This window comes from Theobroma umbraticum, unplaced genomic scaffold, assembly GCF_002168275.2.
Source record: "Theobroma umbraticum cultivar Fairchild unplaced genomic scaffold, ASM216827v3 scaffold_30.0, whole genome shotgun sequence".
Classification (NCBI taxonomy): Eukaryota; Viridiplantae; Streptophyta; class Magnoliopsida; order Malvales; family Malvaceae; genus Theobroma; species Theobroma umbraticum.
Window position 1 is genome coordinate 9,821,449 of NW_018397254.1, and position 15,871 is coordinate 9,837,319.

A 15,871-nucleotide genomic window follows, 5' to 3' on the forward strand; every position below is an offset into this window, starting at 1 on the left:
AATTTTAATCAAAATTAGAACTTATATAATCTATTTTGCAGAACTAGTTACCAAACAGTTTTAATTTAATTTTAAAAGAGCTTCCTAATAGCTTTTAAGCTAAAAAAAAAACTAAATCAAACATACTCTTTGTATTAAAAAAAATTTCAGAGTATTAATTCTTTCATGCTATAAAAACCCAAACATGAATTGGCGTCTTCCCTTATGATCCCATGCATATATTACAATATAAATATATATATATATATATATAATTTATGGCATTTCTACCTGTCTTGGAACTGACCTTTCTCTTCCAACTGTTTTCAGTAAGTGAACACTTAATTTTGTGTGTCTCTGTCCATATGCTTTGTTGGAGTTTGAAGATGGAGGATTTCTCAACCAATATTTTCTAAACAAGTGGTCTAAATTGAGATGAGATATCCAGTGAATATTGGCTAATTAAACAAAACAGGATGGACGTATTATCTTTTGCTTGTTTGTTAAGAATGCACCATTTGTGTTAATCAATTATGTAAAACTATTTGACTTTTTTTTTCTCTTAAATTGGAATCCAACCTCTTTATTAAATATGAAAATATTTTCAAAGGGATGGCAAATTGATAACCCATCATATCAAATAATTAAAGCCAGTATTCTACGATTTGAAAAAGAAAAAAAAACCATCCTTTTAACCTACGTATCATTTTCACTATCGAAATGATTATCACTTATCATTAATTTATATAATTGTAGAAATTTCAGTTGCCTTAAATTTGTTCTACCTGCATGATTTATACATGTAGAATTTAACTCTTAATCAATTCGGTATCTTTAATAAAATTGTAAGACTCTCTAAACATTGGCAATTGAGTTCTTCCCTATATTTGAGTTTCATTTTCCTTTTTTTTGAATGTCCAAAACAAAGTTTTGTTTCTATAAGAATGTTATATATATATATATATATTAATAATATTGCATATCAAAGTAGGGATATTAGAAAATTTTTTAACTGACTAAAATGGTCGTATGTGTTTACTGTATTTCTAAATTGTTGTTTTAAATATTTTTTATTATTATAGACAATTCATTTTATATTTTAGAAATATTTATGTTTTATATAAATATTATTTAAAAAATAAATAAAAAAATATTTATATATAAAGTGTTATAGATTTTATATCAGTACGAGATGAGATGAGTTTGAGTTTATAAATAAAAGCTTTCATCCACTTAATAGGCATGTCTTTTGAATTTAAAATGTGGACTCGTGACAAGTGAATCATTATAGACCTAAATCTTTACTGATGTAGAACCCTTATGAGAGATATCGAAGTTGAGGTAGACCTAGGGCAATATGAAGATACTTCTCTTCTATGGGTAAAGACCTAGTGTAATTACCAAGGACTAGTGTAATGATTTCTCTCCTCTATGAGTAAAAAGCCAGTGTTGCACAATTGGGTGGAGTAGAATATTACTGATTTCACATCAGTAAGAGATATGGTGAGCATTGAGTTTATAAATAAAAATCTTCTTTCACTTAACAGATATATCTTTTGAATTAAAAATATGAATTTGAGACACGTAATAATGAATATTACCTAATATATATCATATTGTGATGGAGAAATTAGGATACATGGTGGTGCCCTTAAGACCAAAGAAGTTGAATTGTTTTGGACCATAAAAACAAGGATGAAATTGATTGGTCGTACATATGTTTCCTTCCTCGTTTCGTTTGGCAAGCAGCATGATATTTGCTACAAACGTGTAAAAAATGAATCAGAAAATATGAACAAAAATGAGTTTGATGAGCTACCTAATTTTTGTTTTTTAAACTTTCTTCTTGTTGTGTCGTATTGCATTATTTGATAGATGATGGTAACCTTTTCTGTTCATGATAAATGCTTTACATTTTTTTTCTTCAAGGGTCAAGATTTTTGGGTTTACTTTTCTTAATTCCCACTTAAATTAAACATTTTATTTATAATTTTACTTGTAATCTCTTGAGAGAGAGAGAGCGAGAGTCATACTCGCCAGTTTGATTCGGATTTCCTATGCTCAAATGATTTCAGAATTGGAAATTAGCTAGCTTTTGCATTAATTAACCTTTTCTCTTTGGTTGTTTTAATGTGGGGAGAAAAGTACATATTAAAGATATAATTAAAAGTCTTTACCCAAACCTCTTTAGCTAATCCTTCCATTAATTATTGAACCAACGCCCTAGTGCCACTTACTTTACTTGTCTTATCCCAGTGAATGGTTATTTTGATCGTTACATTACGTAGTCTTCTTCCAATCATACATGTTGGATGTATTTAGATCATTATCTTTTAGTCGTAAAAGAAGTAATGTAAAAATTTCCACGACAATGAAAAATAAGATAGTTTATTTAGGTTGTTGACCAAAGGAAAAAAAAAACAAATAATAGAGATAAAACGGTGGGATAAATTCAATTGATAATCAAAACATAAGATTTTTTCTTGAAAAATTACAAGGGTTGTGCTAGGCGTTGATTGAGGTCACCATCGTTAGTGTCTTTAAACATCTAGTTAAAGAACGTATATGCATGCACTTTTTTCAAAGAGAAGGGTTAGATTTGAAGTGTTTTTCTTTTTTTTAAAAAAAAAAAATTATTATCGTTAATTAATTACTATTAGTTAAATTAACGCTTGTTATTTTTATGCTAACAGTAAAACCTTTATAAATTAATACCTTTTGAATAATGAAAATTTATTAATTAATGGAGATATTATTTAATGTATAATTTAATAATTCATTAATTTATACATTTATTAGTAAAAATTAATTTATCAAGATATTCTCTCTTTTTTTCAAAACATTATTGAACGTAATACATGTATTGTGCATTGTGGTTATACGAATATTACTTAATTAGAGAATTATGAATTGTCATTATTCTATGTATTTTTTTAACCAAAACAAGTTCATTAATGAAATTAGTCTTATTAAATGGAAGTCATTAATCTATCTATTTTTATAACAAACTAAAATTACATTCAATTATACTTAATTAATATAGTTCACGAATATTAAGTCAAGCGAAAATATCCATATAAAGAATATACAGTATCATAAATGATAAAATTAAACATAACAACTTTTCATCTCAAAAGTGTAAATAAATCAACAATACGTATGAAATACATAAAGCATTGAGTACAACATAAAAAAAGAAAATCAAATTTCACCTAAAAACAACAATTACATTATATAATTTTTTCTTGCAATATGAGAACACTAGATCAGAGCTTTTTAATGCACTAAGAAAAGTTAAAAAGAAGGTCTAAAAGAACATCAATTTCAAGAAAAAACAAGTAACATTAAAATCATATTTTACAGAAGCCTTATAATTGAGTCATGTATATATATAATTTTGATGTATAAGGAGATTATTAATTTATATATTAAGTGAGACTTATGTGTTTTTTTTTGTAAATGTACTATCTTATAAATTTAATCAATTATTAATTTACCACATTAATCCTAAGTCGGAACGGGTTAAAAATATTATTTAATCGAAGTTATTAATTTATCAAAAGTTTTACTATATTTTTATTTAATGAAAAGAGTTGAATTTGATTTTTTTAAAATATATTTGATAGAATAATTATTATTGTTAACTATTGACTAATTACTTAAAATATTACTTGTTATTTTTATGCTAACATGACATTATGATGGAAGGTAAAAATTGCCACGTAACCATGTAATCATGTTATATTAATATTTTACGTTGTCATCTTTTATAACATTTCAGTATGTCATACGTGATATACAATAATATGTGACATTTTGATTAACTATAACTAATCAATTATTAGTCATAAAGGTCTATTTGATCTAAAATAAAAATATAAAAATTTAATTAAAGGTAATAAAAAAATTTATATTAATTTTTTTAAAATAATTTAAAGATTTTTTTTAATATTATACTTATTTATATTCTTGTTCAATGTATTGAAAATTATTACATTATCTATTAACTATACTACGACTACATTTAATGTTAGATTATTTTAATAAATAGTCATTAAACAGCCCAAAATTCCGTAACTTGAAACTTTAGACAAGTTCAAAATTCAAAGAGATTATAATTCAACCCTAATTTTTAATTTTGAATTTTGAGAAGAACGAATCAAATTTTTTTTAAAAAAAGAAAAAATAGTGGAATATTAAGCAGAAATAAAATATAGGAAAAAGCTTGTAATTACCGGAGGAACATGTAAGTGATAGAACAAAAAAAAAAGACAGAAAACAGCAGCATATGAGTTAGGGGGAAGACAAAATCAGAAAGGAGAGAGCAAGGAAACAGACAACGTTGGAACATGGACTGCCCAATTGCCCCTCGCCTCCCATTGCCTTTAACAACCAATGCCCCTCAGCCATGCACTGGCAAAGTTCCAAAACAACCTAACCTTTTGACTCATCTCCTGTTTCAGTTGTGAAGCTGTAACACGTGCCTTACGTTGTCTCCTCATTCACGCGCCCTTTCTCTCTGTTTCGACCTAACGCGCTCTCACTCAATTGCACCCAACTGTTCGACACCTGTCCTTCCCACAACCCTATAAATAGAACCGTCCCTAAACTCTCGCTTCTCCACTCAACCCCACCCAAAACCGTTTTGTCGTCTCAAAACCAACGCGGATCGTCTGCGTCTCTCTCTCTCGTTTCATTTCTCTCAGCGCTCGAGTCGCCGCCGGCTTCCGCCGCCGCCACCATCTCCACCACCACCAGCATCTGAAATGGAGGCCCGCCGGCGATCGTCGACTAAACCCGTTCAATCTCTCAAGCCAACAAAAACAATTCCTTTAGAAGATCACGCCAAAGCCTCCGACGCATTACCTCTTCCTTTGTACATAACGAATGCGGTGTTCTTCTCGCTCTTCTTCTCGGTGGTTTACTTTCTTCTTTCCCGTTGGCGTGAAAAGATCCGAACCTCGACGCCACTCCACGTCGTTACCTTTTCTGAGATCGCCGCGATTGTCGCTTTAGTTGCCTCGTTTATTTATCTCTTGGGATTCTTCGGGATTGACTTTGTTCAATCCTTGATTCTCCGACCATCAGCTGACGTTTGGAATTCCGAGGATGATGAAGAGGAAAATGAAGTTTTGCTTCGTAAAGAAGATGCACGTAAAGTACCTTGCGGCCAAGCTCTTGACTGCTCTCTTCCTCCGCTGCCTCATACGGCACCAATTGTAAATGCCCAGAAAGTGTTCGATGAAAAGCATGTGACCGTAACAACCGAGGAAGATGAAGAAATAATTAAATCCGTAGTGGCTGGAACAACTCCTTCATATTCTTTGGAATCGAAATTGGGTGATTGCAAGAGAGCGGCTGCCATCAGGCGTGAGGCGCTGCAGAGATTAACGGGCAAGTCGTTGTCAGGATTGCCTTTGGATGGATTTGATTACGAGTCGATTTTAGGGCAGTGTTGCGAGATGCCGGTTGGGTACGTGCAGATCCCAGTGGGAATTGCTGGGCCCTTGTTGCTTAATGGAAAAGAGTACTCTGTTCCCATGGCAACCACGGAGGGGTGCTTGGTGGCTAGCACTAATAGGGGTTGTAAGGCAATTCATTTGTCTGGTGGTGCCACGAGTGTTTTGTTGAAAGATGGGATGACTAGAGCTCCTGTCGTAAGATTCGGTACCGCGAGAAGGGCAGCTGATTTGAAGTTGTATTTGGAGGATCCTGACAATTGGGAGACCTTGGCCGTTGTTTTTAACAGGTTTGTTTGGATATTTTTCAAATCCTGTATTGCATGATTTTAATTCAAGCTAATATTGGTTCTGGTTTGTTGAATGTTTTGGTTTTTTGGGATGGTTGCAGATCAAGCCGATTTGCCAGGCTTCAAGGTATCAAATGTGCAATTGCTGGGAAGAACTTGTATTTGAGATTCACCTGCAGCACTGGTGATGCTATGGGGATGAACATGGTTTCCAAGGGAGTTCAAAACGTTTTGGATTTCCTTCAAACTGATTTTCCGGACATGGATGTCATTGGCATCTCTGGTGAGTTTCGTTTGCATAGATTTATAACTATATTCTCTCTCCTTTTTATTGCTTGAGTGGGATCACTAAACTTTATGGATTAATGATGATAGGGAACTATTGTTCGGACAAAAAGCCAGCTGCTGTAAATTGGATTGAAGGGCGAGGCAAGTCTGTTGTCTGCGAGGCTATCATCAAGGGTGATGTGGTGAGGAAGGTCTTGAAGACTAGTGTGGAATCTCTTGTGGAGCTTAACATGCTTAAGAACCTTACTGGTTCTGCTATGGCTGGAGCACTGGGTGGATTTAATGCTCATGCGAGTAACATTGTTACTGCAGTTTACATGGCCACTGGCCAAGATCCAGCTCAAAATGTCGAGAGCTCTCATTGCATCACGATGATGGAAGCTATTAATGATGGCAAGGACCTTCACGTCTCTGTCACAATGCCTTCCATTGAGGTAATTGATTGTTTTGCTTTCTGATTATTCAAACACAAGGATTTTCACTGTCAAAATTATCTGGCAGAGTAGACATAATTCCTGAGTATTTATGTAGGTGCCTAATTATCTCTGTTACCGTCTTAATTATCTTTTAGGTTGGCACTGTTGGTGGTGGAACTCAGCTTGCATCTCAGTCAGCCTGCTTGAACCTGCTTGGGGTCAAGGGTGCAAGCAAAGAGTCACCTGGAGCAAACTCTAGGATGCTTGCAACCATTGTAGCTGGTGCTGTCCTGGCCGGGGAACTATCACTCATGTCAGCCCTTGCAGCTGGACAACTTGTTAGGAGTCATATGAAATATAATAGGTCGAGCAAGGATGTCTCCAAGGCGTCGTCCTGAGAGAATGCATAATGATGAGTCTGTGTCAAGCCTCAATTTGGTGTAAAGATGCAAATCTCGTGGTATAAATGTAACCAAGCCAAGGAGACATCATCTCTTTGTAATAAGCGAAGATCTCTTTGTAATTTTCTTTATTTATTTTTGTATTTTGTTCTTTTCTTATTTTTTTATATTAAAACAAATACAAACCAACCAAGCCATGTACTCTGAGAATTGTGTAAAATGCCAGAAATGTTAAGTCGCATATATATTTTTTTTTCTCTTCAAAGATTCTATATATTCTGGGGTCCTCTTCCATATTGATTGCATCACATCTTGGGGAATGAATGATGACCTTTTCAAACTAAATTCCTAGAGATGCTTTAAATTTTAGTACTGATAGACGAGAATGACACCTCCACACGATCAATCTCGTTTGTTGAAAGTAGTGAAGCTAGCACACAGCATTTCTAGGGGAGTAAAGGATTAAGCTAATGTTGGCCTGTTGGGGCGTCTCATCCTTTCATGGCTGCTTCTTCAATTTTCAGCAACCTCTTTTTAAGTGAAGCAATCAACTTCCAGTCCGTGTCTGACGTCCCATCAAAGTGTCTGTTTTCTATATGTTCAATTAATTAACATTCACCTAGCTTGCACTTTGCTGTTCCTTAATATGTCAGATGTACATATATCTCTTATAGATTTTGCAGCAGCTGATTTCGTCTATACATGCTCATATCTTCGGGCTGCAGAGCAATGTATAAATGGTTGATGGAGAAGACACTGGCGTGGAAATGGTCGTGTCTAAAAAGGGAGTAGAAACCAGCAGAACAATAAAACGAAAGAAATATCCTCAAAGCATTCTTCCAACATTAACATTGCTGTTATGAACAACTATGTAAATATCCATTATATTATATTTTAAAAAATGCAAATCAAGTCAAACAGTATAATATGATTTGAACTTTTAGATAGAATTAAATTAAGATTATGATTTGAACTCTTAGATAGAATTAGATTAAGATTATGATTCGAGAGATTGTTGGCTTATAAATAAGTTTTTCACTTCATTTGTAAATATACACTTGAATAAAATCTTCTTACTTCCTTTAAATACTTTCTTTCTCTTTAAACACTTTCTCTTATATTTCTTTTACAGTTGTTCTTTTATATTTATTTCATAACAATTACATGATTTTTAACTCAAAATTAGAAAAAACACAGTACTATTAGATTTTAGGTCCAAATTAGAAAAACATTACTATTAGACGTGTCTGATAGCTGTCATTTGAAGTTCTGATGGAATACAAATTGAATTAAACTTCCTTCCAATTTGAAATGATCTCAATTCAAGAGGATCTAAATAATCAAATTCAAAATATGTGATTAGAAAATGACTTGAATATCAATTTAACCGTAAAATGAATTAAACTTGAAACCACTCAAAATCCAAACAATCAAATCCAAAAATACCATATTAGAAAATGACTCGAGTATGAATCCGATTATTTTATGATTAAATTCAATATAAAATCTAAAATATGTGATCTAAAATTGACTCAAATATGAATTCAACCATAAAATGAATTAAACTTGAACCCACTTAAATCCCAAATAATCAATTCCAAATTATCTAATCGAAAAATGGTTCGAATATAAATCAAATTATTTTATGATTAAAACTGAAGACAATTTAAAATAATTTAAAGAATCAAATTCAAAGTGATCTGATAAAAAAATGACTCGAATACAAATTACTTGTATATTTCATTAAAAGAAGTAATCCAGGATGATTTGTACTTTTTTTTCTCTATGTTAAATTGAATGTCTATCTTATCATTTTTGAAATCACACACTTGGGGTGGCTGGCAGGCTGCAGCAGGCAAAAACTGTTGAAATGTTCCGGAGTTCTATTTTGGATACAAGTTCTTGTGGAATATATCAATTTACCAAAGTGAACACTATCTTCAAGTTGCTTACCGACTCCACATTTGAGCCGAGTTTTCCAATTGAATTCAGATTATGCTATGAATTCTTAGCACCATATGTGGTGTAATGCTTCGAAGAAAGCACCGGTGAGGTTTATTCTTTTGACCATTAACTTATAATCTGACATGTGTAAGACGTTGTGAATTCTTATCATCATTACCTGGTCAGATAGATCCTGATCAGTCGTTGCAGAAAAGTAGAAAGAACAAATGGAGAATAATGCAATGTATCGAAATACCACTAGCGAAAGTTTTGGAACCTGGCATGAATTTTTCTCGTATGAAGCTGGAAAATAATAGGCAGGATCAAAGAAAGTATAATGGAGCCATAGAAAAATTAATAAAATAAAGAGGGCAAAATGAATCATGCGTTGCAATTTTTGCTGGGCAAATATCAATGTTGGCTGCTGGCAAAGAAGTGGACTAGATCAAAACAGTGGTTGCTGATCCGAAACTACCATATATAAAAAATCTTCTCTTGGCTTGTATTATCAGAAGACCATTGACCATTTCCCTCCATCTGATATTAGCATAATCTGATTACAGTTTCGTATTGTATTTTCATGAACGTCTATACAGGTTATCCCCCCAAATGAACAGTGATTTGACAGCAACATCATTTTGTTGTTGTTGTTGTTGTTAGACACAGCAACATCATTTACATTATGAACAGTCCCTGCTATTTCCAGATTATTAGCAGTTGAAAAATTCCCCTTAAGCTCGAGGCTCCGTAAGCGGCTGTTTGCATGCGGTTATTAGAGCAGAACAAGGGCTAATTCCAACTGAGTTTTCTATTGTTCCCTGTATTTGTCTGTCGATAATTCAGAGAACTAAGTCAATTATATACACCTTTGAATCGCGCTGCCAGTAAAGGTGTAGGAAAATTTCAACGGATTTATAGTAAACTACAATGGGCGCAAAGAATATGAAAGCAACTTTTGTTCTGTTGAAAATGCTGCCAAAGAATTTTGCAGCTTGACTAGTTGACTATATCAATGAGTGGATCAGCACCAATAACAAGAATTATTATACTAGCACTAGTCTATGTAGAAAATGTGGAACTATCTTGGCAATTTCGACCGTTAATAGTCTGGCTCGTCCTCTACGTTACTAGTGTGATCTTTTCTACGTGAAACCAATGCATCCTGGCAAAAGTTTCCTGCTTTTTGTCTTCCTTAAATGTAACCCTTTTTCTCAAACGTGATTTTTTCTGCTTCACACTAACTGGCCCGACGTCTCAGATCAGCTTTCAAGTTCTATCAAAGGGTGTGGTGCTGTGTTGTCTATTGCATGGCTTGTCATCATTTTTGTTAGTGCCTTTTCTAGATGAAACTGATGCAATTAATCCCAGCAAGTTTTCCATGGGTTTGGTCTTTCAATATGACCACTTAATGATTTTTTATGAAAAGCTTGTGACTAAATAGGCACTAACTTTATGATAATTGTGTTACTTTTTTCATGATTAACGTTACAACTAAACCATGTTTTCCCATTCAAAAACTCACAGCTTAATGCTTCCATTTGTTAGCCATGCAACAGCCCAGTAAGGCCCAATAAGGCTCTTAACTTTAAAAGCAGGTGTTGTGAGGGGGGAAACGGGCTTTAGGAGAATTGTGGGCGTTATACGATGTACCTTATAATTTTAGTTCACAGAATTATATTGCACATTAGCTTAGTCTATATATTTAAGCTGAAAGATCATTATATATTCCAATCTTTTTTTTAAAAAATAATAAGAAAAAATTGAGATGAAGAATTATTAGCACAAATCAAAAAGGAATTCGTTAATTTTATAAGTTAAGGTGTAACATCAATTAATTAAGAGATTTATGTTTGATATACTATCAGTGAATAATATTTATACTATACACCAATAATGTATGAAATATAAATTCTTAATTAAGATACATCATTAAATAGATTTTATTTAATCCATGTATGAAATTGCATATTAACTTATAAATTAAGTATTCTTATATCGTTAATTAATTACAAAAATTTAATATTATTGGTTTGGAATACCAAAACAGGCCAGAATGGATCATATGGTGGCAATTAAAATGTAGAGGGTTATTTAAGAAAAACCTAAATCAATTAATAGCATTCACAGCTTTGTCAGCTTCTACCTACTTAAACTTCAACCACCGACCATAATCAAATTTGGGGCTTGAACTTAAGAGTAATAAATTAATTAGTTTCATATAGTTTTGGGCATGGTCTGGCAACCAGAGGTAATCTATATGAAAAAGAGGAAAAAGGAAAGGAAAAGAAAAGAAAAGAAGAGTTAGGAAAAAGACAATGGATGTAATCACATGGACTTTGTTTATGGTGAGAGTGTACCCACAAATTAAATTATTATTACAAGTTTGCAAAAAGGTTATGCAATTGAATCCTGCTTTTGCAATAGATTAGTAATGTTAATGAAGAAGGTTGTCAACTTTACATTATTTAATTCAAGCAAGTTGCTCTCTTTAAAGTTGCTGTCTGGGCCCCGAAATTATGATGCGATTTTGAAGATTCTCCAGCTCGAAGTTTTCATGATTATTTTTATTATAAAGTGAGAAGAGGAACAAGGGAAAAAAGAAATATGTTTTTCAAGCTTATAACCTAGGATTTTGTAGGACATGACTAACGAGGATATCCCCTTCAAGGCTCCACTTTATAATAATTAATGTTGATTTTATCGACGTTATTAAAACAAAAATATGTATCCCCAATTCGCCAAGCAATGAATAAATAAGCTAATTAATTAAGTGATGGATATATTTATATATCAAAACTTCAAAACCTTCGTCAATATTTTTGAATATTTATATATTTTTGTTGCTTTTTAACTCATGGCTTGCCAATACTTTAATTTGGGAGGACAAAAAATGGTGAAAAGAAGAAAAGAAAAGTGCATGAATCAAATTAACATAACAATGCAAATTTTCTTTTTATTTTGGGACACGAGGGTTCTAATTTTATTTTATTTTTGGATAAAAAATTATGTATCAACTACTGAAATAAATGTTGGAGTGCATAAATAGAAGTTCTTATTATCCTTTTAAAATTAAAATATTAAATAAGTCTTTGAACTTTTTATATTTTTTTAAATAAATTTTTATTTTTAAATTATTTTTAAATAAACTCGTATCTTATAATTTATACTTAAATAGACTCTTAATTTGATAAAAATATATCTTATATATCACCTGACTTTATAAGTAACGGTCGATAAACCCGTTGTATCTTCTCCAGAAGTGGACGTTACAGGTAACCCACATTAACAAAAGCCATGTCAATTGATCATGAGTTTAAGAATCGTTGATGCCACACATGTCATGTGATATTTTACCGTTAACATATGGGTTTATTTGGTAAAATCATTAAAATGAAGTCTTATTTGGATATCGTGAAAATATAAATCTGAAAAATTTGAAATAGTTTTAGAAACCTTATTTTGTATTTTAGCCTACTTTGAAAGTATAGATCATAATGATAGATAATGGATGCCTTGGTGATAACTGTGGTCCAAAAGCATGTGAAAAAATGTCTCCACTAATTAACAAAGGACTAATTAAAGCTTGAAATTAAACTAATAGTACTTAAGTCATGCTATACAACTTTTTGTTGGCTCAAGAAAGATAGTTCCATACAATAATTTAATTGTTAAATCTATCCGAGGCAACCTATCCATATTGCAGACCATGTGATTTTCTTCTTTAGAATCCCACCAAACCGGAATAGGTTTTTTTATTAGACCAAACATCACTTCTCAAAAGGTTAGGTTATCAGATTATTAGCTTTGAGAAGCACATTCATGATGATGGTTTGTATAAGGGATAAGACCAGTTAGCAATTATAACTCAATTTGGAAATATGGTAATTGTTCAGAAGAAGAAGCGTTTTAAATACTATGATGGTGTAATGGTTTTTGGCCAAACATTACCATATTTGAATGGCTAATGTTTCTATCAACATGAAAATTAATGGCCAGAGTAAGAAAAATGAAACTCTCGGGGCGTTGCATTTGTAGCTTTGCAGCCCAATATAGAAGCAACATTGGACTTTATAGTATTAGACAATTAAAGGAAAACATTGTACAGATGGATTCTTTGGTATAATTAAGTCTCGTTTGCAAAGGAGGTCTGCTAGTTTTTGTTCAGGGCATGGGGACCATCTTGTGATGGTCCATGGTTTCTTGTGTTGGTATGTCGTTTCGTTTTCTACCAGCTGCCGAGGGAGTGATCATGGTTAACTAAGAAGATGTTGTTGTGTGAAAGTCTTTTCGATTAAAGGGATGTTGTGTCTATTATCACCTGTTTAGATATAAATTTTTAAAAATTGAATCTTTCTTTTGGTCTTAAAAGTGATAAATTATTTATATATATCTGTTAGTGACGATTCTAGACCAATAATTTTACTTTAAAACTTATAAATATATAATCCCATCTACTAGAAGAGAGACCTTCTCCCGTATGCAATGAAATCATAGCTTTTAAAAAAACCTCAAAGTCTTGTTTGATTGATAGTAGCTGCCTGTTTCGTGTAACCGTGTCTTGTCTGTTTAAAATTGTGCCTGGGTTGGTAACTACCAAAGCAGCCTTTCGCGTCTGAGCCAACCTTAAAGCTTGTGGGCTTGGTCACACAATTCCACTGCCTTCTTGGACTGGTCTATTTACTAAAATTATCTCAAGTTGCTTAACCCTTTCTATACCCAAATGCGGCATTTAATCACCCTTTTAACTTTTGAATTGCTTTCCTAATCAAATTAATAACCCACAGCTTTTAACTATGAACATTGAAATTAAGCGATTCAATCCCGCAAGATTCAGTATAGAGAAAACCTCTTCCCATTGAACTCTTTAAGAATTCAAAGGGTAAGTTGTCATAAGTTGATGAAGTATATTAGAATTTGTACTGTCGCATGTTATAAGTCTAAATGTTACGGTTTCACAAAAAAATCATGTATTTCATATTGATTATATATAAAAATGAGATAATATTTTATAAATTAATGTGAATTTTGGTAACAAAGATAGTTCAAGTGTATATTCATCTCTTGAGTGTGGTGAAAGAATTGCAAATTCATGATTCAATTCCCCCAGCACTTTCAGATCTAACTAAGAAACCAAGGCTAGATACATCCATGTGTGACCAAAAATGGACGATCGAGGATGGTGAAGTGTTAGGAAAAAGGGGCGCCTTTTTATTGCAAAAAGCCTGACCTTCTGGCTTCTGCCTCTTGGACATGGTGGAGACCATAATTATGGGGCCATCCGCCATCCCTTATGATCAGGTAGAACAATTAATTAAATCTTCATGTACTATAAGTATTATTCTATTAATTGTGTTGTTTTGCAATTAATGTCAAAATAAAAAGTGATTCTTTCTAATCATGTAGTGAAAGCAAGAATATTTAGCCAATCAAAAACACCACATAAAATAATTTCATTAAATCAACTGGTAAATTCAATCCATAACTTTAACAGATGCTACCACTCAATCACAATTTTTTATTCATCCAAAGTGGGCTCTAAATGCATTCCATTGAGCCACACTTATAGCCAAAGGCAAAGCTATACGAAGTCTCACTCAAATCCTAAAAAACCTCCATAACCCTAAGAGACCCGTTGATAAGGATAACTTTGGGATCTAATTTTTTTACTTCAATATTAAAACCATCTTTTGGATTTTGTTCATTTAAGGAAATTGATAACAAAAATCAATAAATACAGTTATTACGTAAAGGTAATTCTTAACGAGTATATATTTAAATATTTTAATTCTATTAATGATAATTTGTTAATAATTTTATCATTTATTTTCTTTAAATGGATAAAATCGTAAATATTGCATTCTACTTAGCTAAAAAAAAATCAATTAAATTCAAAAATGAAAAATTGATAAAAGTTGTCTCTTAAAATGAACATTTAGGCTAAATCTTGATTTAATTTTCAATAAATTGTACTTTAATGTACTAAATGGGTGAAGAAAACACTATTTGGGGAAGCTGAAAACACCAAAAGAATCTCTTTTGGAATTGTGGAATTACGAATGATATTACCGTGAGTATACCTAAGTCATTTCCACCCATAATTATTTGGATAAAATATCTTTACTTTTTTAAATTTTAATTGAAATTTCAAATAAGTTCATTAAAATAAAAAATAGATAATTTGTTTTAAAATTTATTTTTTGTTGAACCAATAAGTCCAACCATTAGAGTTTCATTGATATTTTCGTTAATTTATTGATGTAGTAATATTTTTTTGATAATTTTATTTTTTATTAATTTTAAAAATTATATAATATTTAATTATAATTTTTATTTTTTATTTATTTTTTTTCCCTCAAATGGTTGATTGGCAACACTCCCATCGCTAGCCAGCCAGATCTTTGGCCTAGGGAGCATTCGACGGTGCTCTTCAAGCTAAGGGAGCCGAGTGCTCCCCAGGCCAAGGGAGCACTAAGCCAGAGGAGTTGATCTGGTGCTCCTAAACCTAGGGAGCGAGGGAGCATCAGGGGAGCACCATCTAGTGCTCTGCTGGGAGTCTGATTGGATCTTCGATTGCAAAGTGATCGGTTGATATCTATCGATAACTTAAAAGAAAGAGAAAAAATAAAAAAAATATTTTAGATATTTTATATTTAAGTATTAATTTTATTTAAATGTTTGATATAAAATATTTATTTTAAAAAATTAATAAATTTGTATGTAATTATAATTAAAAATTAAAAAAATTTAATATTTTATTTTAGTTATTATTATTATATAATATATAAAAAAAAACACAAAAAAGGATAAGATTAGCTAGGTGGGCAAGTTCCAATGTTCCCGACCCTCGTCACGTGTCTGACACGTTTAGCCAGACGTCTCGTCCATGCTGCATTCGACTCTTGGGTGTCATGAACCAGAAAACCATCCCTCTCAGCCTCAAGTCTCTCCTGCCACCATTCTTTTGGTCAAAGGTTAGCAAACTCGAATGAATACTTTTAATTGGTTAGATAATTTTAAGGTTGGTGTGTTTAATTAAACAATTTCATTTTTAAGTCTTCTGTTTCTTGTTTATTTGCCATAAAATGGATTTATAT

The 15,871-nt window shown here is 32.1% G+C and overlaps 1 protein-coding gene across 1 annotated transcript; it reads left to right on the top strand.

Annotated features, from left to right (window-relative positions):
- Positions 1-4,591: 4,591 nt before the first annotated feature.
- On the top strand, positions 4,592-7,098 carry LOC110415487 (3-hydroxy-3-methylglutaryl-coenzyme A reductase 1). The gene is made up of 4 exons (XM_021427162.2): positions 4,592-5,728; positions 5,830-6,011; positions 6,104-6,450; positions 6,588-7,098. The coding sequence occupies exons 1-4, from the start codon at positions 4,746-4,748 to the stop codon at positions 6,828-6,830; spliced, it is 1,755 nt and encodes a 584-aa protein (XP_021282837.1). The 5' UTR covers positions 4,592-4,745; the 3' UTR covers positions 6,831-7,098.
- Positions 7,099-15,871: the final 8,773 nt, after the last annotated feature.

Coding starts and splice junctions, on each gene's coding strand:
- LOC110415487 (XM_021427162.2), top strand. CDS start 4,746: ATGGAGGCCCGCCGGCGATCGTCGACTAAACCCGTTCAATCTCTCAAG. Junction 5,729..5,829: donor TTGGCCGTTGTTTTTAACAG/GTTTGTTTGGAT, acceptor GGATGGTTGCAG/ATCAAGCCGATTTGCCAGGC. Junction 6,012..6,103: donor GGATGTCATTGGCATCTCTG/GTGAGTTTCGTT, acceptor TAATGATGATAG/GGAACTATTGTTCGGACAAA.